Source organism: Schistocerca americana, chromosome 5 (assembly GCF_021461395.2).
Source record: "Schistocerca americana isolate TAMUIC-IGC-003095 chromosome 5, iqSchAmer2.1, whole genome shotgun sequence".
In the NCBI taxonomy this organism is placed as follows: Eukaryota; Metazoa; Arthropoda; class Insecta; order Orthoptera; family Acrididae; genus Schistocerca; species Schistocerca americana.
The window spans coordinates 326320815-326347548 of NC_060123.1; the positions used below are offsets into that span (position 1 = coordinate 326320815).

At 38.5% G+C, this 26734-nt stretch overlaps 1 protein-coding gene across 3 annotated transcripts in view; it reads right to left on the reverse strand.

The window, feature by feature from the left end:
- The window catches only part of LOC124616732 (RNA-binding protein 25), a 188277-nt gene that overhangs the window by 78037 nt on the left and 83506 nt on the right, over positions 1–26734 (reverse strand). For all 3 annotated transcript variants that reach the window (XM_047145094.1, XM_047145097.1, XM_047145096.1), the window contains 2 exons: positions 17579–17673; positions 13305–13385 (listed from right to left, as the gene is read on the reverse strand). In XM_047145094.1, coding sequence (XP_047001050.1) covers positions 13305–13385; positions 17579–17673 — 176 coding nt within the window. The remainder of the gene's footprint in view (positions 1–13304; positions 13386–17578; positions 17674–26734) is intronic.

A 26734-nucleotide genomic window follows, 5' to 3' on the forward strand; every position in this document is an offset into this window, starting at 1 on the left:
AAGCTCTGCAGCTAAAAACAGAGAAAAATTTTACTGGCTATGATGGGGAGAGAGGGGGAGGGGGGGGGGGGGGATGGGTATCGGTGGAGAAGACAGGACTGGGGCAGCCGGGAGTGGGGAAGGATGCAAGGAAAGGGTAGAAGAATAGAATGGATGCAGGAGAAGGGAAGGTAGATGATCCTTAGCGGCTGTGGCGAAATGTGGATTACTTCTCGTAACAATCATAAAATTGGGAGAGGAGTGTGAATGCGTGTAGCATTTGTAATTGTACTACAAAAACAATGAAAGCTTGGAAGTTGGTGTGATTTTAAACCTGTTAAATGTACGCATGTACAACTCGTCATTATCTGTAAGTGACTGACTCCACTACTTTTTAATTGAAGTGTTATAGGTGTTGTCTTATTCCTTTTCCCGTCTCCGAAGCAAATTTTTGTATACTACTATGCCGAAGTTATGCAATGTTTAGGTTGATGTAACCACTAAAGACTTTTTGCCTGGCTGTATTTTGGAGTATTCTTTTTTATTACCCCACACTGCAATTGCTGATTCCCCTACTGTATTGCCTCTCCTGCTTCTCTTTGAATACAAACCATAACTTGCGCACTTCCTAGAATGTGACTAACCTTGGCTCCTTCAAGCTCTAATTTCGTATATGTGCTATTTGTGGTAGTCCATTTCATCAAAGGTTAAGTGTAAGTGAAAATTATGGTAGTATGATTTTAACGACAGATAACTGACTGAAAAGTGAATTCAAAATATTTGAAAAATAATGTATATTGCATAACTCAAAGAAACAGAAATTTCATAATGAAGAGAATAATAATCTTTCAGTAAATATTCCATAAAATTTCATTTGTTCTATTCATGTGATAGAGAGCAAGGGGGTGAAAAAAATAATTAATTTTGCAATTTCCTTATATCTGCTACACATATTCTTATCTTGGTTTGTGTTCCAGGAACACCAAATTACAATTGTTGGAACTTAAATAGTGGTAACTATTTATTCACAACCGATACAAAAGAGTTACACGTTTGCACCTGTTACTGCCCTTCAAAGTAGTCATCAGCGTTGTATAGAACCCGTTGCCAGCGATGTGGAAGGCGTAGTATACCGTTAGCAGAGCTGGTTCTGTTCAAATGGTTCAAATGGCTCTGAGCACTATGGAACTTAACATCTGAGGTCATCAGTCCCCTAGAACTTAGAACTAATTAAACCTAACTAACCTAAGGACATCACACACATCCATGCCCGAGGCAGGATTCGAACCTGCGACCGTAGCAGTCGCGTGGATCCGGACTGAGCGCCTAGAACCGCGAGACCAACGCGGCCAGCTGGTTCTGTTGATGGTGCGAGTGGAGCGGTCTACTGCCTGTCGAATCTCTGAAACAGTTCTGGAGCGAATGCCACTAAGTGGTTCCTTCATCTTCGGAATCAAATCAAAGTCACAAGGATTAAGTCCGGGGAGTATGGTGGACGGTACAGTACTTCCCAGTCCCATAGACCAAACAGAGCAGCCACAGCTTGCGCTGTACGCGCCCGCTTATTCTCGTGCAAAATGATGGGTGGGTTGCACAGAAAGTGTCACCGCTTTTTTCGCAAAGCTGATCACAGGTGATGCTCCAAAAACAAACAGTAATACTCTGCACTGACAGTCTGCTGTGGAGGAACGCAATGCATTAGGATAACACCATTATAGTCGTACACAAGAAACACCATAACTTCAGACTGCTCCATTTGCACCATCAACAGAACAGGCTCTGCTAATGGTATACTACGCCTTCCACATCACTGGCAAAGGGTTGTACACAATGCTGGTGACTACTTTGAAGGACAGTAACAGGTGCAAACATGTAACTCCTTTGTATTGTGAATAAATAGTTGCCACTATTTAAGTTCCAACCCTCGTACATCAAAAAAAACTTTTCATGTGTTCGGTTCATAATGATATAGAGTTTTTTTTAAAAAAGACACCATGGTCACATTTGACAGAAAAAACTTTGTGTATAAAAAGCCTACTATTGTAGTTTTGGCCATGCGGCTATAATCAGGTGAAGTACTGAAAAAATTGTAGTTCAGCACACACCAAAGTTTAAGTTGAAGTCTATGAGTCAACGTTACTTTGCGAATAAAAATATTAGTTATTAAAATCATTTTGGCTTCCTTCCATAGCATAAAGCTTACACCCTCTCACACTATAACACTACAGCTGGTAAGTGTATATATGGTAACTGAATAATGAATAACAAGGCAGCAGAAAATGTTACTCATGGAGTTATAAGTGAATGTACATAACATAAATAAATCATCAGGCTGAATTTCGTAATTGTTTTTGCAATTTTGTAATCAATTCACAAGTAGGGAGATGCTCATACAGGTTACTAACTATTAAAACAGCTGTGTGTAACGCCAAGTTATCATGACAGTGAGATGATGTATCATTTATATTTCTATGGGGACTTAATAGAATTACAGAGCAGAAAGACTAAAAGCAAAATCACTTGGGTTATGTACGATTCTGCTGTTGCCATAAGTCATATAACACTGGCATGAACAATGATGATGAGAATTTTTAGATGCTTCAAGAAGCAAAAGAAACAATGTATGCTTTTAAAAAAAGTTAGTACTAAAGTTGAGTGATGAGTATTGCAACCTACCTAATGAAACACACACATCCTTTGCAGTGTTAAAACATTACAGCATGCACAACATAAATACGACAGCATTTGCAAATGTATTTTTAAAAATATAAATTTTGTGTAGAAACACCTTGTTTTTGTGTTGCAAACAGAAATGAGATAATTACAGAGGCTTTGACAGAGCAGTTTTCTTTCACACAAAAAGTCTAAGTAAGTTCGATATTTGATTACATATAGCATTTATGTAAGATACTTTGTATTTGACATCACCAACATATTTCAGTAGCAGAAATCAGGGAGGGGGCATACTATGAACAGATGGAGTGGTTTTTCTATTTTTGGTTTTCTTTTTTCTTTTTTTTAATTGAACCATCCAACAACAGCATAAAAAGAGAAACAACACTATTAAAATTTTCGGGAGAATTTTCTTATTTGAACTATTATTATTCTCACAAAGTAAGATCATAATACTGAGCAGCCAAATTCTAATTTGTACTGAAAAACGGCATTTTTCTGTACGTTAGGCAATGACTGACCAAGCACTACATAGCTTCGGCAAGGATTATGGACACAACTAAGTGAGAATAATTACAAAAATTCTATTTCCAAGTAGTCTATCCTGTGTTTAGTCAAAATTAATGTCTTTCTGTTACACCAGAATTTGGGTTGCATCATACAACTACAGTGAGGCATTGCTCTATCACCTGCCCATTTACTGAATATTTACATATTGATACACAAATTTTCATCAAACACAAGAAACAAGTCATATGGCTCCTTAATAAGCTGAAGCTGTCACAACCAAAAGGTTGGTTAGAACACCACAGTGATTTATCAGGCATGGTTCTACTTAAGATGGTATGCCATTGCTTTCTCTGGCCTCTGAACTGACCTACCCAGCCAATGACAAGAGACTCTGCAGCTTACTGTTGACTCAGAAACGTTACGCTACTCAGCATTTTTCACATTAACATATGTTGTCAGAGGTGAAAGAGGTGATAAGTGACAGATAAAAATTGTATAACTGTGTGGAGAGTGGACCCAAGACCTTTGGCTCTGTAGTCAGGCACTTCAGCACTGAGTGACCAAGCCACATCCTACGATTCTGAAAACTGATTCCAACACTACAAGACATTTTTAAAACCCACTGTGTCATAAGTTTTACATCTTATTTGTGAATATCAGGATCATAAATGTTTAGGCATCTATTAATGAATCCTGATGGCAGCTCCTGTGATATCCCCAAAGAAACTAACTACTACATTGGAAACCAAGTTTGATTGTAAGCATAAAATTAAATGTAAGCAATTTTTTAATAAGATATCTGTAATAATCATACAAAATTGTACTGAAATAGCAGAACAGAAACTGTTTTCATATTTGAACATCAAAAGTGAACAATATACACGGTGTCCCTCCGGTAACGGATATCAGAAATTTCATTTTTGTGATGTGTAGCTGAAGTCACCCCAAGCAAGTATTGCTTATCATCTCTCTTGTGGCACCCAACATCTAAAAAGCATCAGTTTGTTTCCCGTCACAAACAAAATTATTTTTTAAGTGATATTTTACATGCCCCTTTGATAGAATTGTCCAAAATTAGTGTACCGCAATATTCGTTTTGTCAGTGTGTATTAACAGGGACAGTAAAACACAAATAATAAGCAATACTATAGCAGCAACAGCGCCACCCTGGCCCACACTGACTCCTACTGCCATGCAGAAGAGCTGTTCAGCTGCTGCTGGAGTACTGATTATTCTTCATGTTCTACTGTTCCTGTTAATAAATATCAATAAAACAAATAACAGACTGGGCTAATTTGGGACTTTTCTGTCAAATAGATACACAAAATTCCTTTTTTAAAATCATTTTGTTTGTAACTAGAAACAAACAGAAGCTTTTCATCAACACTGGTCACTGCCTGAAATGTGGTGAGCAGTATTTGTTTGGGACAACTCCAGATACATACTGCAAAACTGAAATTGCAAATATCTGCCAAAACACCAGAGAAAATGTGCCTGACAACTCTTAGAAGGGGCACTTGATACAACTATTAAACAAACACAAAATATAATTTTTTTTAGGTTCTTTCCATGTGCTTCCTTTTAGAAAAGTATATGAAGAAATTTTTTATGACTATTAACAACACTTAATGTGATTTTAAACACTAACCACAACTAAAAGAAATACAATCAAGGGAAACTAAGGCACAGAAACATTAGAAGAAGAACAAAATAAAGGGTGTCTCACAAAGAATGATAGGTTTTTAACAATTTATATTTACTGATGGAAACAAGTTACAAATCAGGCTGTACCTGAAAACCCTTACATTTTTCGCTATTTTGTTAAACCATAAAATGCTCTATACTCCATGACCAGTAGCAGGAACAACTACCCTACAGCTCGATTCAGTTGATGATGTATTTCTTCACTGTCTGAAGCCACTGCTGCTGTTATTCCTTTTTTGACTTGATTTCCACCACAAACCAAAGGATGAACGAAAACACATTTCCTCGCACATACCCACACGAGAAAGTCACAAGTGGATCAAGTTGGAAATATTGGACCACGGCAACAACACCAACAACATAGTGTCTCAGAGTCCAATGTGTCCTATTCAGCATTCAAGCAGTGTCACAGAGAAACATTAGCATTTTACTGTGTAATAGTAGTGGGGGAGGCAAGGAGGAGGGGGGGGGGGGGGGAGTGAAATAATTACAATCCTTTTGAAATTGTGGCAAAATCCACATCTGAAACATTTCAAGATGGCTCATTCTAACCACTGTGTTGCCTCAAAACATGAATGGGCCATACACATTTTCATACAAAATGGCACAAAACACATTCACTTTACACAAATCTACTTCATGCTCAATGCACTGAAAATAAGCCATATAATAAATTCTCCATTTTCCATCCGTTATAAGCAAAATTGCTAACAACAATTTTTTCTTTCATTATCCTCACAAAGAGCTTGAACTAGCAGCATTTGGTATGGTTTGTAGACCAAATTTAATCTTAATGAATGCCTGGCGAGTAAGACTTTGGTTCCAAAAAGCAGCTTGTCAAATGCTCTCCATTCTTTCATCAAAAATTTGATTTCAAATTCTATTCTTATCTTTGGAGACACACCAATGACAAAGTTTTTTTCCCCCCCACAGGATAAACAATTTAAAAAACAGCTATTAAAAGCACAATGAACCACAATCACTGACACATACTTGCACAATCGTCACAAACTAAAAGCCTTCTCTTGTGCAAACAGCATTTTGCTTCAGACTGAGGTTAAAAACAAAATCAATACATAGACAGGCAGATTCCTATAAATATGCAGTTGAATAACCAATACACATTTGATTCCCAGGATGTCTATTGTGTTATAATTAATAATGTTTTACAATAGGGTCATACAAAAATTGTAGCAATAGAGGAAAAAAATTGCAAAATCTTTGAAGATTTCTTAATTTGTCTGTTTTGTGGCACGTGTGCCACAATAAATATCAATTGTTAAAAATCAAATCATTCTTTTCGAAATGTCCTACATAATGAACAAGAAAATATATAGAAGCTATTCGTCTAAAAAAAATTGACTGTGTATTTTGAAATTCATGATTCCCTGACAAACTTCATTTCATAAATTCATTCAATTTTAATATACAATCCAATCACTGAAAACATATCACTATTGTCAAAGATGAATTGGTACTGACCAAAAGAACTTGTACCCTACTTTCAAGGAAGGATTTTCAAGATAAAGGAGACAATAAATCACAATGATCAAGACGGTGATACCTTCCAACATGGTAACAGACCAAACAGTCATGTAGAAATCTGTCTCCGCCCTTTACACACACCTCCCAGTGGTAGTTAATTTCACAAGAATCCTACATAAAAGATTTCAGCTGTCAATACGAAAAAGAGGGACGGCAATTAAATGTTTTTCACATGTTTCTGCAATCGAACCCGATTGCTGTACAGCCCACAGTTCTACTACTACTCAACACTGTGCTCTCTTGCCACTGCTTCCAACAGTTTGCAACATGGCACACTGAACTGCCACTTGAAAACTGAATTTGTGTAGCAAGATATTATTTATATTTTATCTGTGATGTTCTTTCAAAATTGGTAAAGACTACTCACAATAATCACTACGTTCCTAAGGTGTGAACTATTATTCCTTGTAACTATGGAAAAATATTTACATAATGTTCCAAATCAACACTGATGCAATTTTCCTAGTTTTTGTTCTTCATGCACTATGAACAGACAAATAATGACAACATCTGACAAATATTTCAGACACAGATATACTGTCTTTAACATTTTTATGCCAACCCAAATAGCAACATCTCCAGAGTAACACCTGCATGTTCTGATGAATGACCTTCATATTTTATGAGATTTTAAACCAAGGACAGCAAAATGAATAAGTGTTCTACTGAGTGTAAAAGAAGACTATTGCAACAATGGTAACACTCGAAGTGTAGTGATCTATCCATAAGAGTTATGTAAAATACATTCAATGGGAAAAAAATTTTTTAGTCTTAGTGCTCATTTGTCGTAATGATCACACTTCCAGAACAAGTTAACAACGCAGCTCTTAATGATTTAGAATTTTATATTGTGAGCAAAAATCCAGAAGGAAAAGGTATTTGTTCCCACAAAATGGATAAAAGAATGATGCATGAAAAATGTAATACTTTGCTTTCCCATTTTTCCAGAGTTCAATGAATTTATCATATTTTCTTTAATGACCTTTACACATGCGTCCCAAAATTACCTACTGAACCTTGGTTTCATGATACATAATACAGATAACAAGGAACAGTATAACAATGAAAACAACCAATTACTAACAAAATTATTTAATTGGATATAAAAAAGATCTAATCACCAAGTGGCGGCAGAACACACACATAAAAAACAGTTGTAATTGGCAAGCTTTCGGAGCCAGTGGCTCCTTCTTCAGGCAGAAGAAAGAGGGGTGAAGGAAAAAGACTGGAGAGATCACTCAGCACAATGTCAGTGAGCTCCCACATATTATCAAATCTGACTGGATGTGCCAGTTGTGATCATGTGGCCTGGCACCAGGGTGCAACAGGAGAGCTAATAAAATATATGTTGCAGACAAACTCTACAAACAAACTACACAGAGATTCTGATTTTATATTCAAATTTATCTTGTTGATGGCAACTCAGCAGTTACTCAGGAGCCATCATTGGCCCTCAGTAATAATGGTGACTACACAATTAAAAATCCTTCCACCTACAAATGAACTGTCACAGCTGACACGCATGAACTGCCAGTTTCCGTAACACCTGTCCACATTATCAGAAAGCCATCCACCCACCAGCCAGAGATTTCTGTCACACATTTTCCTTCCATGCTGAATCGCTATCCTTTTTTTTTTGTCTCCTACTTCCCATATGATGATACAACATTCATGAAAGTACGCTCCCGGATTTATGGATACTGTCGCAGACCTCGTACTGTGGAACCTCAAACACTGCTGCGAGCTGTGCTGCATACAATGCAGAGTAAATATTAGCACAGTTGGCTCTTATGCTGTGAGTCATCATTTCAAATCCAATCATCAGCAAATATGTTTGTTTAATATTAAACAATGGAAACGCCAGGCACAAATAGCAACACTGTAGGAAGAGATAGATTGCTACTCATCTCAAAGATGAGAAATTAAGTTGCAGACAAGCACAATCAAAAGGCACTTACACAAAGCTTTCAGCCATAGCCTTCGTCGAAAAAGAGAAACACAAATCATTCATTCACAGACGCAAGCACAACTCACAACTCATGCACAGAAGACTGTCAAATCTGGCAGCTCGGGCCTGAATGCAACTATCAGGTGGGATGGAAGCTGCAATCTGGAAGAGGCAGGGCAGGGGAAGGGATAGCAGGGGATGGGTGGGAGGACGGAGCGAGGAGTGCTCCTCCCCCCCCCCCCCCATCCATACAGTGTTATCCTTTCCCCTTCTGCACTCCCTCCAGACAGCTGCTTCCATTGCACACGATAGTTGCATTCTAGCCCGAGCCGCCAGAGCTGACGGTCATGTGTGTGTGAGGTGTGCTTGCTTGTGTGTAATGAATGGTGTGTTTTTGAAAGAGTAAACTGCCATTTGACTGTGTATTACTACATTTCTCTTCTGTATAAAAACTGAAATCTAGATTGTAATGAAGATAAATTTTGTAATACACAGTCAAATGACCATTTACGCTTTAAAAGTATTGCATGATGGTGGCTAAACACCATCAAAAACTTGAATGGCGTGCATTTCTCTTTTTCTGATGAAGACTGTGGCTGAAAGCTTTGTGTTAGTGTCTTAATTGTACCTGTCTGCAACACAGCATGTCATCTTTATGGTAAGTAGCAATTTATCTTTCCCTACAGTGTTTATATACTATTTATCTTTTCTAGGAGCTTCTCAAAATTTCAAGTTTGTAATGTTCGCTCATTCTAGAATATAAACAGCAGCGATCTCCATCTAGGAGGAAGTTCTGTACTGTCTGTATATTGGTGTCTGTCAAACACTTTTTTTAGTATTGATTGTGTTTAAGACATGACAATAGTAACTAACTCTCTTGTAAAGTTGTAGAACTTTTTATGATGGTCATCAAGCAAGTGCTGTGGTAATGGGGCTCCACTCCCAACCACACAGATTGATCACAGATGTTACAGTGTATTAATGTATAATCACAGATGTGACCGAGCAAACATCTTGGCATCGTGTATAAAGTGTTTTCACTATGCCTGTCACATCAATGGTATTGAGCTGTAAGCTTTTCAACAATAACATCTGTTGTCTTCATAAGGTTTACTCTTATATGTAGTCAATGATTTTGAAGAAATTAAAATGTGAATTTACACGTATGACAGAGCTGTTGATTATGCGCTCTGCAATGTATTGAAGCAGGCACTCAATACCAGGAGACCACTAAATAGTATCCACCATATTTTAGATTGTAATGAGAAAAATTATGCCGTGTTAATATATCAATGGTGGTATTGATGGACAGTCAGCTGTTCCCCTGAGAAGGGCATAGGAGGGTATCATAAAAAATGTGGAATTTTACACCATTTTGATGCAAGATGTTAAACAAGAACATTTCCTATAGTCATTTGACTCCATAGGAGTTGATGGTGATATTAGACTGTGTAACAACTTCATTTACCAAGCATCAAAATTAGACTGATATTCAAATCCAATATCATGAACGCCAAGATAACTCGTACTTTGCATTTGTAACAAAATATGTAATCACTTCATTTTGGCATTATTTCTCCACTGAAATTTTTTTATCTTTCCACATCAGACATCAAACAATTTCTTGACGACAACATTCCAGCTCAGAGAGAAAGAAATATTGTAGCTTAACTTCCTTTTGAAGACAAAGTCATTTAGAGACAAAGCACAAGGCTCTCATGATATGGATGGAAGTAGGAAATCAGGCACATTCTTTTCTAACCAATTATACCAGGTTTATGGAAACTACAGAAATCCTACTGCAGAATAGTGAAATGGGAGTTTTGTAACCCCCTTCCTCTAAACATCAAGTCCAGAGAAATAAGTATACCACCTATACCTGAAAGACTAGTTGTGCATAAAAATATAGCTGTTAACAGAATTTTTTCTGCCTTTTAAAAAATTAAAACTGTGATGTATTTAACATTGTTGAGATTACTGACTGACTCTTATGCTGTTCTGTAACTTTAGTTACTTCCATAAGGAAGAACATTTCTTTTGAACAGAGCTGAGAAATAAGTTTCTTATCAACTTTATACAAAAACGCATTGCCGCTTATTCTTTACCCAACAAAAGTAATTTAATCTCTGACTGATAACTGGACTGGGAAGTATCACTTACATTTTCTTCGAGGATAAAACTCTCATCTATTTCTTCACTGGTGGTGGGTTTTAAGTCCACAACATTGAGAGTTCAATCACTTCCACTGATATGTATTCAAATAGTAGTCAAACACTTTAAGGGCCGTTCTGCGTATCAGATTATCTCCATATGTGCTTTCTGTTGATAGTTTCACCTGGTGCATAACGTATATCTCCATAGCAAGCTATAAAACATTCATAGTGTTCCGTATCACCTGCACTGGGAGACAGAGTTTTTCTTCAAGTTCAAACTTTGTTCAAAATGATGCTTTTCAACCATCTGCCAGGAATTAACAGATGTTTGAAGTGGTCTTCTGTGACGATTGATTGCAAGACAGCTACATTTCTTGAATCATGTGCAATAAGCTTGTTTTAGTACCTAGCTAGCAACATTCAGCGGAAAATCATCTCTCTGCTGCATGTGCCACACCAGGAAATATCTCCCCCTCCCCCTACCTTATGGTATTTTCCAGTGTATACTGCGAACTAAAATTTGGTATGTGGTTATTATATGATGTTAACTATGGGAGACAAAAAATAATTATGGGATGTTTGGACACATTATACTGGTCCCTCCCCCTTGAATATGAAATTACTGAATTGCAGCACACTACATACACATATGTAAATGTATGAAGTCTGCTTAGAATTCAGAACTAGCACAGCTAAGAATCAGGAAACTTTCATGCAGAGATATAACTGCAAAAGATCTGGTGCAAAAGCTTCTCACAGCTCACTGGCCTACCTTTTTTCTCCCTTATTTTCAATTTGTGGGACTTGTAATAAATGCTGTCACTTTTTACAAAAATTACAAGTATTTCACAGATATGAAGGAAACCAACAACCTGTATACAAATAATATCTGCAAGTTTCTTAAAGTGGCCATTTTCCACAGCAGCTATACAATTTGTATCAAGTAAAACTTTTTTTGCATCCTGATACCAACTAATACTTGGTTCAAATAATTCTAAGTGCTTAAGACAGTGAGCAGACATGCTTGCTTCTCTCAGTTTACACATAAAAATTCTTTGACGCAATACTCTTTGTATATTCATAAATGAAATGGTGCATGATGATATGAAACACAGTATTGGTTACGTCACTTATAGCTTTCCATAAACATTTGTTTCAGAAATTTGAACTAACAAGAAAGGCAACTGCTATTCAAGCCCTTTACAATTATTTCAATTCAAACTACAATCACCACAAATAATTTATTTTTAAAAACATTGTGTTTCTACTCAAAAAGTCCATATGCATATTGTTTTGTAGTAACTGTACAGACAGCCTGAAACAGATATCCTGTAATACCTTACATATATTACAGGTATCTAATTTCTGACTGATACATAAACATGTAACTTGTTTGCACTTTCTACAGCCGCCAAACCAGTCGGCTCATATCGAATTTATCTACTGTATATTTGGTGTTCAAATTAGAACATTCTACAACTTAGATTCTTAAGCAAGAATAATTTGTCAAAGTGTACAAACAAGTATCTGTGTAATCTAGAATAACAACTGCAGTAACTCGTAACCTGCACAGTAAGATTCTATAAAACAAATTACAATAAATAGTATCTGTTTCTCGTGCAAACAAGTTAATTATTTCTTGACCTTAGCAGTATTTGTTTTTCTGCACTAGTGCTATACTCACCACCCTGATGCGCTTGTGCACACTAAACAAGGCAACCAAACGGCCTGCAACAACTCTCCTTGACATCCCCGCCGGGCTGCCTAGGTTTAAGTGAGGAAGTATACCATACGTCACGTCAACTTCACCTCTCTAACCTAACTACAGCACACACTCTTGGGCTTCAGCAGACAAGATCATACAATCAGCTCTCCACAATCTAAGTCTGGCTCTATACTGAAGCTCATGGAGTTAAAATGCAAATGTAGTGAATGCAGTATTTTTGAAAAGGTGTATTTCCATAAGCACCTTATTAAAAAATGAGGAAAGTCATTCAAATGGACAGTAGATTGTATGATCAGTTTGCTTCCTCAATATAATTTTAAGACATTTTCTTATAGAACAAAAGCAACTTCAAGTTAACGGGGTAAAATTACATTTCATTTCTTCAACTTTTCCCCGTGTAAACCCTAACAATGTGTGTGAATGAGGAATAAATAAAAAAGTGAAGGATGCTAAAGTAAAAATGAAGTGACTGTTACTGTTAAAATCTATTTCAGTCACAAAGCTTGAATTTTTTTAAATGAATGGGAACTGTGTGTTTCTGATAACAACAGCTTCCTTCATAGTTACTACATAAGGAAGTTTGAAGAAAAAAACTTATAGCTAGTTATTCTAATAACAAGTGATATGAATGCTGGAAAACATTCTAGGCCCTATGTTCTTGTCACGGTGTAAGTCTCTGCTAAGTTGAGCGAACAATCAATTATCTATATGACCTATAAGCAGGTCACAATGTTAAGTTTGTATGGAGAATTAGTAAAACCTACATTGCAAACTCTACTGGCCCACAAATGCTTTATGGAATTTTTTTGAAAGGTGTGCGCCTGACAGAAGACAGAGTATGTGCTCTAAACAGGATAATACAAAACTACATATAAAATTAATATTTTTGGAAAACAGATCCCAATACTGACAGACGTCAAAACCGTAATGCTAAAAGCATAACACCTTCACAAAAAAGTATGCATATTAAATATAATAATTTTCTAAGTATACGAAATACTGCCAGTAAACAACTTTTTAAAGTGTTTATTGAAATGAAGACAATAACATTAGGAAAAGATTTTACCTTCATGATTTCTCTGAATTTTCCAATTTCTCGTGTTATTAAGTCACGTTTTCCCTCTTCTATATCCACATCATCCAACAGCTGTTGCAAAATAAAAAATTATGAGAAAATAACACTGGTACAGGAAGGAAATATTTTATAGTGAGGAGTAAATTCCACAACACAACTGAATGCAGACAATGCTGCAAGTCTTCAAAACTTATTTATTATGTGAAAACACTTCATAACAGCAGCTTGTACTAAACATATGACCATACATCCTGGAATAGTCTAAAAATTACACAATAGCCGTTCTACTGTTGCCCATGTGTCCAACAGTCAAAATGTGTGAATATTCATTATCACCAAGGAGGACAAAACTATTCTACAGCATTGTTTTAAGTTTAAATTTCAACATTAAGTGCTTTTGTTGTGTCATTTTCGCATCTTTGTCAGCCTCAAAAGCACCATAAAAAAACCTATTGATACAACTGTTCACCCCCTGCAGCCCAAGTCCTGCTAAAAAAAGGCTTTGATAATGTTATCAACCACTAGGATGTGTGTTTTTGAACAGTTATGTAGATTACTTTTGAGGCGATTAATAGTAAACTTTTTTCCCCCACTGAGGGACTAATTTTCATCCAACTGCTCTAACGGAAAAGAGAGACACAGCACAAGCTCTTGGTTGAAGAAAGTGTTAAAAGTATTAGAACTACAATTTTGTGTAGGTAACTAGTTACAGATGTGAGATATTTGTAGAAATACATTTTCATTTGCCATCAACTGTACACTGACGTGAAAAGTCATGGGATGCCTCCTAATATTATGTCCAACCACCGACTCCTCTTACACTGAAAAAACAAATCAGCATTGTTTTAATGTTTGATTTCACCTGATGTGATTTCCTGTGGTGATGGGAACTTGAAGTCTTCCACTGGCTTCATTGAATGGATCTTATGGGCACTTAACAGCGAGGTTATCAGTGCAGCTTGGTCGTTGCTTTGATTCAGGATCATACACATAGCACCAAGTTTCATCAGCTGTGATAATTATTGAAAAAAAGTAAGTTTGGATCATTCCAGGACTCTTCTTTCAAAGCAAGACATGCTTACTTGTGATCTTGTTCTTCTTCATCAGTCACCAGTCGTGACACGAGTTTGGAGTCCACCATTTTCATACCCAAAACTTCTGCACTTAACTAATAGTCACTCCCGATACCTACGCAATTTCTTCAATGGTCCATTATCGAGCTTTGTTGATGACTGCAAGAATGTTTTCAACATTTTCATGTGTTCAGGCCATGGGAGGACAAACAGACTGAGGTTTGCATCAACTGACATTTCACCACTTTTGACATGGAAAATCACTCAAACACCCAAGAGTTCCCCTTAGTATTGTCATTTTTATCATTTCAAGAGTTTTTGTTCAACTTTTTCTGAATAAAAAGCAGAATTTCACTGCCACAAACTGTTCACAACAAAAATGACAATCACAAAAAAGAGTTTTCACTATCAGCTGTGCCGAAACTGGTCCTGATCTCTTTCAGCAAGGGAACTCTGACACCTGATTCTAGAATGTTCACTCTATGCACTCCTAGTGGCAGAACACGGTACTACAAAAGCTCTGCACACCACAAGATTTGTTTCGTTTCTCTTGGTTACCCTATCATATTGAGCCACACTGCCTCTCAGATGTCCATAATTACAAAAGTGTTGCCTGTGCAGGACTTTGTGGAACTGACCTCTCGATTATGTCACATAAACATTTGATGTGTTACAGCGTAAATTCAAGAGCCAGCACACCAGCCGGAACAAGAAATCTGAAGGGCTGTGAAGACGACGTCACCCAACTGCATGCTGACTGACCCTTTCCCAGGATGACAACATGACAGCAGCAGCCTCTATGTGAAGAGAACATAAGCGCCGCACCAAACTGGCTGCGGCCCAGTTCTACAGAAGCACCAACTGTATTACTTCACTTGTACTACGAATTGTTATACTGAAGAGATTTCTTATTTTGTCTGTTGCCCTTTGCTTGTGACATATCTGTTTAACTCAAAGTAACTGTTGTCTAGCGATCCGAGCAGGTTTCCTCGACACCCCATGTTCGATGACTCGGCAGGATTCAACATGATGGGATTTATGTTGGGCAATCTGAGTGGCCAAATTGTTTGCTCTAACTGTCCAGAATTTTCTTCAGACCAATTGTGAACAACTGTGGCCTGGTGATGGAGCTTAATAGTCAAGTCAAATAACACTTGGGAACATGACGTTCATGAATGGCTAGAAATGTTCTCCTAGTAGCCAAACACAACCATTTCCAGACAATGATCGGTTCAGTTGGACAGGAGGACCCAGTCCGTTCCATGTAAACAAAGCCCACACCATTATGAAGCCACCACCAGCTTGCACAGTGCCTTGCTAACAATTTGGGTCCATGGTTTACACTGGTCGGCACCAAACCCACACCCTACCATCAGCTTTCAACTGAAATCAGAACTTGTCTGACCAGGCCACAGTTTTACAGTCGTCTAGGGCCCACCAAAATGGTCTCGAGACCAGGAGAGGCACTACTGGCGACGTCAAGCCGTTAGCAAAGGCACTTTTATTGGTCATGTGCTGTCATAGCCCATTAATGCCAAATTTTGCCGCATTGTCCTAATATATACATTCATCGTACATCCCCCACTGATTTCTGTGGTTACTTCATCAAGCAATGCTGCTTGCCTTCTAGCAGTGACAACTCTACGCAAATGCTGCTGCTCTGGGTTGTTAAGTGGAGGCTGTTGGCCAATGCATTGTCCATGGTGAGAGGTAATGTGCGGAATTTGATACTGTCAGCACATTCTTGACATTGTGGATCTCTGGATACTGAATTCCGTAAACATTTCCGAAACAGAATGCCCCATGCGTCTAGCTCCAACTACCATTCCGGATTCAAAGCCCATTAATTCACACTGTGCGGCCATAATCACATCAGAATCCTTTTCACGTGAATCACCTGAGAACAAATGACAGCTCTGCCAATGCAGTGCCCTTTTACACCTTGTGTGTGCAATACTACCATCATCTGTGTATGTGCATATCACTATCCACTGACTTTTGTCACCTCATTATATGAATAATATATATTACTGACTTGTTATGGTTAGTTAAACCATCATCAACTGGATGAAAAAAACAACATCTGCTAGTTTAAAATGAGAAATAGGTGTTTTAAACCAACAGATTTTACAATTTTTGTTCCCATTGATGATGGTTTAATTAACTGCAACCAGTCAACAATAAGTGTTACATATTTACAGCTGATGGCCAATAAAAATGCACCTCTACAAAATAGTAAGAACTAAATGTGAAAAAGAATTCATAGTCACACCACATAACCTGTCATTGGTCATTACTATTGGTTTACATTTGGAAGGAAGGCTGACATTTGATTTCTTCTCAAATGTGGGGTGATTTGTAACAAAGTACTTGCTCAGTTTGATGAAGATTATGAAAAAGAAAATTAACCACTGCCCCTGCAAGACACTACAAAGACGGAGGCAGGGGGAGGGGGGGGGGGGGGAGAGCTGTAGCCCCCCCTCCCCCCTTGGATTAGCATACTACAATGACTTCAGAAATCATTTTTTTTATAACTATGTAGAAATGTAGGTTGCAATGTATTCCAAACACAATTTAATAAAAGAATAAAAGCAGCAAATAGCTTACTACCTAAACCAATAAATATCATTTAACTTAAAATAGGTGTCTTATTATTTATTAATACACATTTTTTACCATGAACTCCAAAACAGTTACCAAAAACTACTGTAAGCAACACCAAATTTTACCAATTTGTTGGTAAAGGACCCCAACTCTCCTTTTGTTAAGCCATATTCCATTCCCCCCCCCCCCCCCCGTCCTCCCCCCCCCCTCCCCCCCCCCCCCCCCCCGCCCTCTTATTAGCCGCCCCCTTGACTGACTTCTAGAATCGCCTCTACAAATGCGCATAAATATACAATAAGCACACACACACAAAAAACGTATTCCATCATTTACTGGGTGTGACTTCTGCGTCAGCAACTCATTTGAAAAATTATGGAATATTTTATTTGCTGGGTAAACTTCAACAATAACCTTCAGATAGTATTCCAGTTGATGGTGTAAAAGCCACAGCATAGCAAAGAACTGAAGTCATAAGATGTGTTGTTCACTTTTAGTAGAGACAAAACTATAAATACTTTTTTAATAGCAAAGAAGTTTAGTAAGAAAAGCTGAACTATATAATCAATTTTGAAACTAAGGATAACTCACCAAAGGAGCATCTGCACTAGGTACATCTTGAGCCCCTTGACTAAGCTTCATTAATTTTTCTTGTGTCCGAGACATTTTGCGTTCTTCATTTTTTGCTAGTAGGGGAAAAAAAATTTAAGTTGAACAGTGTAAAAGCATCACAGAATGTTAATATAACAACAGCAAACACACTTATTTATGCTGTTCATCTTTAGTCCTGGTACACACTGAATCCTAGTATCACAATACAACAGGACACTGCTAGAGGAGCTAAAACAAAAGATGCACCCTACTAACAAAGTAGAGTATCGGACAGTAATTTGTTTTCCTCAGAAATGCCTAATGAAATCATCACTGGCCTGACACGGTTTGTTGCAAAAACTCTTTGCTGCTGATAATGAATTATCACATGATGCTCTACTTTAGCAATGAGCTGTGCCATTTTGTTTTGGCTCCTCTAGCAGCACGCTACAGTACGATGATACACCACGAATTTCAGTCTACCGTGACTGAAGGCATATACCTGCAGACAAACAAAATATTAATTAATTAATTCTAGAGGGAGAGGGAGAGGGAGGGGGAGGGGGAGGGGGAGAGGGAGGGTTACATGTGCTTACCTCCAGGTGATGTAAAGAGACTTGTAAAAGAAAATAACACTCCTTGATATCTTTCCGAAGGGAGGAAAGATAGGTTGGTTGGTTGGTCGATTTTGGGGGAGGGGCCCAAACAGCGAATTCATCAGTTCCAAGGGACAAAAGAGAAATTCAAAGTGAACAGTTGGATATGAGAAGCAAGGTGAGTTGAGGTTACTCTGACCTGACCGTACCTTTGGTTAAAAGGGACACTCCAGTTATGAATGTAGTTACATGTACATGTGGAACGTTTGAATTTTATACAGTTACTGTTACCTCTGAAAAAAGAATGAAGTATGATAAATGAAAACCATAATTACAGCTATTTTTTTAATATTAAACTACTCGAATACTAAGTGTATCTGATGAAGCCAGAGGTCCTCCTGCCTGAAGAAGGAGCCACTGGCTCTGAAACCTTGCCAATTACAAATGTCTTATATGTGTATTCTGCCGCCGCTTGGTGAGTAGATTTTTTTTATCTACCCATTAAGTAACTGCAGATCATGGAGCATATTGGAAAAAAAATGCCTGTCAGCTGGGCTCCAAGGTCACACTTGAGTCATACCAGTGACTGGCAGAGAAGGGTGGGAAGTCCAGCCTTGCACACAGAGTTTCAATGAAGCTCACAATTTGCAGCATTTTCCCCAGAACTGATCGTGGTCCTCTGGTTCTGAGTCGAGTGAAAGAACTGAACCAGAAACTTCGAACGTTCTGCGAGTAGCTAGACTGCAACTTCCTGGACTTGTGCCATAGGTTTGAGACCAGGTCCAAAAGAATGCCCCCACAGGTGAGAGTATTAAGTGTAAGTCATCCATGACTAAATGCCTTTTCTTAAAACCACTTAAAACAGATAGTTCAGAATCCCACTCAAGATGGAAATATGAGGTGTGTTCAAAAACAAACCAAACTTTTGCTGTATCAGCTGCATTTCTTATTGTACAACTTTTTAAGCACCGCCCCCTTCAAAATAGTCCCCTCTACTGGCAATACACCATTCCCATCATTTCTTCCAGTTTTGGAACGCCTTCTGGAATGCTCTTTATGGGATGGCGCACAGGATTCTCGTCACATTGTCCTGTATCTCCTCTATGGTTTGGAAATGAAGTCCTTTCAACGTGTTTTTCAGTTTGGAAAACAGGAAAATGTCAGCTGGGGCTAGGTCTGGAGAATATGTTGGATAGGGCACAACGAGAATGTGGTGTTTTGCTAGACAGCTGCAGACAAGGAGAGACGCATGAGCTGGCACATTGTCTTTGATGCAACATCCAACTCTCTGTTTTTCCACAATTCAGGCCTCTTCCTGTGCACAGTATCCCTCACATGCACTAGGACTCCCTGGCAAACTTCCTTGTTTACCATCTGACCAAGTGGCATAAATTCATGGTGGATAATACCTTTGTAGTCAAAAAACACACCAAAATCACACTGATCTTTGACCGACTCGTGCACTCGTTTCTTGGACAAGGTGACCCTTTGCCTTCCCACTGCGACGACTGCATCTTTATTTCAGCATCATAGCCGTACAGCCACATTTCATCACCTAATATGATGTTCTTAAGAAAGTTTTCATTCTCATTAACAGCCGCAAGCAGTTCCTGCACATTTCAACATGGGCCTGTTTCTGATCTTCAGTCAACAAATGCAGTAAGAATTTTGCACTGACATGACACATCTCAAGTTTTCAACTCAAAATTTGATAGTAAGATCCTACACTGATGCCCACCTACACAACAACTTCCCAAACAGTTAAACAATTATTTCTGTGGATCACAGCACGAATGCTATCCACATGGTCATCATTTGTTGATGTGAAAGGATGTCCAAACTTGGAATCATCACAGACCAACATTCTGCCCTGTGAAAACATTTAAAACACTCGTAGCACTGCGTGTGATTCATACAGTCCTCCCTGTATGCTTGGCTAAACATTTGAAATGTCTCTGTGAAAGTTTTGCCACATTTGTAGCAGAATCTCTCTCTCTCTCTCTCTCTCTCTCTCTCTCTCTCTCTCACACACACACACACACACACACTCTCTCTCTCTGTTCTTCAAGGTCCTTCATTGCACTATCTGACAAGCAGGCTGTACACATGCTTACTTCAGTGGCTGTGGCTCACTTGCTAATCGTCCGAGCAACATGAAGCAAATTTCAGTCTGTTGTCTAAACCTGCTGCTTGGTATGCTCAGTAGCTGCAGTGCCCTCTCTCTGCTGGTTGGTGCGCTATTTCAAAAGTTCAGTTTCTTTTTGAACACACCTTGTATATTGGATCTAATGGCAATAAGTAGACCTGACCTATTTGAGAATGGCCACACGGAAACTGATATCAGCGACCATGACACAGTTGTGACAACAAATACACGCAGAAAGATATTACATGTTCACTGAAGTAGGTAAAAATGCAGTAGTGTCACACGTAAATGAGGAACTTGATACTTTCAGCACAGGGCAGGAGCATAGTGGAACTACGACTCAAGTTTAAAAGAACAGTTGACCTGCATTGATAGTTACGTACCCAACAGAACAGTTGATCATGGGAAGGGCCCTCCATGGCGTCCAGTTACTGTAAAGAAACTTCTAAGGAGAAAGAGACTACTGCATAATAAATGTAAACCAAGGCCTAGATCCTAGATACACAGAAGCTGAATGGAATTCATTTGGCTGTCAAGAGAACAACACATGAAGCCTTCAATGACTACCCACAGCAGAATATTGTCAAATGATCTTCCACAAAACCCACCTGAGACTGGTTTGATGCAGCTCTCCATGCTACTCTATCCTGTGCAAGCTTCTTCATCTCCCAGTACTTACTACAATCTACATCTTTCTGAACCTGCTTAGTGTATTCATCTCTTAGTCTCCCTCTTCGATTTTTACTCTCCACACTGCCCTCCAATGCTAAATTTGTGATCCCTGATGCCTCAGAACATGTCCTACCAACCAGTCCCTTCTTCTTGTCAAGTTGTGCCACAAACTTCTCTTCTCCCCAATCCTATTCAATACCTCCTCATTAGTTATGTGATCTACCCACCTAATATTCAACATTCTTCTGTAGCACCACATTTCGAAAGCTTCTATTCTCTTTTTGTCCAAACTATTTATCGTCCATGTTTCACTTCCATACATGGCTACACTCCATACAAATACTTTCAGAAACGACTTCCTGACACTTAACTCTATACTCGATGTTAACAAATTTCTCTTCTTCAGAAACGATTTCCTTGCCATTGCTAGTTTACATTTTATGTCCTCTCTACTTCGACCATCATCAGTTATTTTGCTCCCCAAACAGCAAAACTCCTTTACTACTTTAAGTGTCTCATTTCCTAACCTAATTCCCTCAGCATCACCCGACTTAATTCGACTACATTCCATTATCCTCGTTTTGCTTTTTTTGATGTTCATATTATACCCTCCTTTCAAGACGCTGTCCATTCCGTTCAACTGCTCTTCCAAGTCCTTTGCTGTCTCTGACAGAATTACAATGTCATCGGCGAACCTCAAAGTTTTTATTTCTTCTCCATGGATTTTAATACCTATTCCTTTACTGCTTGCTCAATATACAGATTGAATAACATCGGGGAGAGGCTACAACGCCGTCTCACTCCCTTCCCAACTACTGCTTCCCTTTCATGTCCCTCGACTCATAACTGCCATCTGGTTTCTGTACAAGTTGTAAATAGCCTTTCGCTCCCTGTATTTTACCCCTGCCACCTTCAGAATTTGAAAGAGAGTATTCCAGTCACTTAGTGGCACCAAGATAGTGTCCCGTCACTCGCAAATGGACAGGAACTGAAATTGAGGATAACAAAGCAAATGTTGAAATGCTTAACTCTATTTTCAACTGTTCCCTTACAATGGAAAACCAGGAAAATTTCGCCAATTTAATCCTCATACCACCAAAAAGATGAGTGATATAAGTGTTAGTGTCAGTGTTGTTGAGAAACACCTGAAATCATTAAAACTGAACAAAGTCCCAGGCCCTTACGAAATCCCTGTCAGATTCTATAATGATTTTGTAGCTAAATTTGACCCTCTTCTAACTACCATCTATTGTAGGTTCCTTTTTTAAAAAAAAAAAAGTTCTCCCTAGCTGAAAGAAAACACAGCTCACACACCCATTTTACAAGACAGGTAGTAGAACTAATCCACAAAACTACCACCCAACATCCTTGACATCAACTTGTCAATTTGTTGCACAATCTTAGAACATATTCTGAGCTTGAACATAATGAGGTATCTCTGTCAGAATGACCTCCTCCATGCCAACTATCACGGATTCAAAAAACATCAATCATGCAAGATCTTAACTCTCATTTTTCTTACAGGACATAATGAAAGCTTTGGATCAAGTCAGTCAGGTAGATGCAGTGTTTCTTGATTTCTGAAAATCATTTGATTCAGTTCCACATTTACGTTAATTGTCAAAAGCACAGTCATATGGGGGTATTAAGCAGTATTTGTGACTGGACTGAGGATTTTTTGATGGAGAGGGTGCAGCATGTTATCTTGGATGGAGAGCTGTTGTCACTGTAGAAATAACATCATCAGATGTGCCTCAGAGAAGTGTGTTGGAACCCTTACTGTTCATGGTGTATATTAACAACACTGTGGACAATACTACTAGTAACCTCAGTCTTTTTGCAGGTGATTCATTAATCTATACTGAATTACTGTCGGAAAGAAGTTGCATAAACCTTGGTAAGATTTTGAAGTGGTGCAAAAATTGGCAACTTGATTACATGTTCATAAATGTAAAATTGTGCATTTCACAAAATGAAAAAAAGATAGCCTATGATACAATATCAATCAATCACAGCTGAAACATGAACTCATACAAATACCTGGGTGTAATACTTTGTAGGGATACGAAATGGAATGACCATATAGGTTCAGTCATGAATAAAGCAGGCTGTAGCTTTCAGTTTATTGGTAGAATACTGGGGAAATGCAACCATACTACAAAAGAGATTGTTTACAAATCACTCATGCAACCCATTCTGGAATATTGCTTAAGTGTGCGGGACTGTACCAAATGGGCTAACAGGTTTCTTTAACAGAGAAGGGTCGCATGAATGGTCACAGGTTTATTTGACCCATGGGAGAGTGTCACAGAGATGCTAAAGAAACTGAACTGGCAGGCTCTTAAAGATAGCTATTCTGAGACAGCCAGCTTACAAATTATCCAGAACTGTCTTTAATTGATGACTCTACGAATATACTACAGCCCCCTATGTATCACTTACACAGGGATCGTGAAGCCAAGATTATATTAATTAAAGCATGCACAGATAAACTTAACATCTACATCTGCATCATACTCCACAAGCCACCTAATGGTGTGTGGCGGAGGGTACCTTCGGTACCACTATTTGATCTCCCCAATCCTGTTCCACTCGCAAATAGTGCGTGGGAAGAATGATTGTCGGTAAGCCTCTGTATTGGCTCTAATTTCTCGAATTTTCTCCTCGTGGTCAATTTGCGAGATGTATGGGGGGGGGGGGGGGGGGGGGGGGTAATATGTTGTCTGACTCCTGTCCCGAAATTTCTGTAGTAAATCTCTCAGTGATGCGCAACATCTCTCTCTTAATGTCTGCCAGTAGAGTTTGTTTAGCGTCTCTATTACCCTCTTTCACCAGCTAAATGATACCGTGACGAAACAAGCCGCTCTTCGTTGGATCCTCTCTCTCTCCTCTATCAGTCCTACCTGATGGGGATCCCAGATAGATGAACAATACTCAATAATCGGGCAAACAAGTGCCTTATAAGCCACTTCCTTCGTGGATGAGATACATTTCCTTAAGATTCTTCTGATGAATCTGAGTGTTGTGTCTGCTTTTCCCACTATCTGTTTTATATGGTCATTCCACTTAAGGTCGCTCTGGATAGTTACGCCTAGATATTTTACGGTAGACACGGTCTGCAGCTGTTTGTCATCAACAGTCTAGCTGTACGGTAGTGGATTTCTTTTCCTATGTATGCGCAATATGTTACATTTATTTACGTTCAGGGTCAACTGCCAAAGTCTGCACCATTCATCAATTCTCTGAAGGTATAAACAACTGCATGATCTGGGAATAGCCTTAAAGAGCATCCGACGCTTTCTACTAGATCATTTATATATATTGTGAACAACAACGGTCCTATCAAACTTCCCTGTGGTACTCCGGATATTACCTTTACATATGTAGATTTAGTTCCTTTAAGAGCGACATGTTGAGTTCTATCCGCAAGAAAGTCTTGAATCCAATGGCAGGTCTGCTCCGATACTCCGTAAGCTCGTATTTTTTTCATTAAACAGCAATGAGGGACAGCGTCAAATGCCTTACTGAAATCAAGGAACACAGCATCACTCTGAACACCATTGTCCACTGCACTTTGGATCTCTTTGAGGAACAGAGCGAGCTGAGTTTTGTAGGATCTCTGTTTGCGGAATCCATGTTGATTTTTATAGAGGAGCTGTTCATTTTCAAAGAATGTCATATATCTTGAGCATAAAACATGTTCCATTATTCTACAACAGATTGACATCAACAGTATACGTCTATAATTGTGTGGATCTGTCTTACAGCCTTTCTTAGAAACGAGAATGACCTGCACTTTTTTCCAGACGTTAGGTACGTTTTGTTACTCAAGCAATGTACGATAAATTATTGCTAGAAGAAGAACAAGTTCTTTCACATAATTTTTATAGTGTCTTATAGGTACCTCATCTGGTCCTGAAGCCTTTCCACTACTAAGCAATTGTAACTGCTTTTCAATTCCGCAATCGGTTATCTCAATATCTGCCATTTTGACATTCGCACGACAATTGAAAGAAGGGACAGTGTTACGATCTTCCGCAGTGAAACAGCTTCAAAAGACCGAATTCAATATTTTGGCCTTCTCTCTGATATCTTCCGTTTCAGTGCTGGTGTGGTTGCTGAGAGAATGAATAATTGATTTTGACCCATTTACTGATTTTACATATGACCAAAATCTCCTAGGGTTTTTACTCAGGTCGGTTGACAACGTCTTACTTTCAAAATCACTGTACGCTTCTCTCATTGTTCTCCTTACACTCATTTTTGCTTCATTCAGCTTTTGTCTGTCAGCTAGATTTTTACATCTCTTGAATCTGAGATAAAGCGCTCTTTGTTTATGTAGCGCTTTTCTAACACTCAAACAATCATTCTCCCACACTCCATATGTGAATGGGCCAGGAAGACAACCTAATATCTGGTACAATGGAACTTACCCTTCGCTGTGCACTTCACAGTGGTTTGTACAGCACAGATATAGATGTAGACATTAATCTAATTTTCAACATGATTTCCAACTACATTTAAGCAATTATCGTATCGTGCGGCCAGCTTCTGAAATCATCCTCATATACAACAGCCGCCATTTTGTAACTAGTCCTGTACCGATATTTTGACATCATTATCTTCCTCGTAGTGCTAACGAGCAAGGTGCTTTTTTAAGTGAAAGAACCAATGACAGTCATCGGATCCTAGCTCAGGGATATATGAAGGTAGATTAAATGGCTCCTACCTGTAAGACGCAATGAGAACTTTAGTGTAGTGAGCCTTTGGGGACAAGCATTGTCACGCAGAAAAACTGAGCCTGTTGTGACTTTTGTTTTGGACTACACAGTACTCTTTCTTTAAGATCTCTCAATAACTATCTGCACTGACTACACCACCCCGAAGCAGAAATTGACAATCAAAACATTCTGCCTACATCAAAGCACAGTGTAAATAATTTACGGTATGAAATTGTTTACTGAAACTTCAGTTTCTAAGGGGAGACTTAATGCCTTTGTTCCAAACACTGTTTTGTTATAGAGTGATATGAGCAACCCATGTTTTGTCAACAGTGACAGTTTGGCTGAAAAACTTACTCCCTTCAACACAATATGTCAGGATGAATAGTCACTGCACTGGCTAACACTTGTTTTTGTGCAACTTGGTCAGCATTTCTGGAACCCAATGTGTGTACAACTTCCGAAACTAAAAGCCAGGGGGTTTAAAACCTATGCATTGCGGCTCCCGGGGGTTTCACAGCATCACAGTGTGAGCGTTGCAATGATTTCAGAAAATAATATGGTTTATTTGCTTTCTGAGTAAAGGAATAATGTACATCTAGCTGGCTAGCAAGTAGGTGTTATCGCTACGGAAGCATGGCAGATGGCAATCTAATCACACTAGGTGACGCTTTTGTTTTTAACAGTAACAATAGTCTGAAGGTTAATTTTCTTGAATGCATATCATTGTTGTTTTTTCTTCTGTGATTTGTGTTTATCTACATGGACAAATTTTTACATATAAGGACAAAATGTGATATTTAAAATCTATCATGCAGTTCTAAAGACACGAGCAAATGAAAGCGCAGAAAGTATGACAACAGTTGGTTGAACTACTGTTGGACATTAAGAATGACCACAGCATGTCATTTGTTCAAAAAGCATGAGCTGCTAAAAGTATGCTTCCTAATACAATTAAACTACAATCTTACTAAGTTGCTTGCCATGTAGCAGAGATTGAGAAACCTTACACCACGGCAGA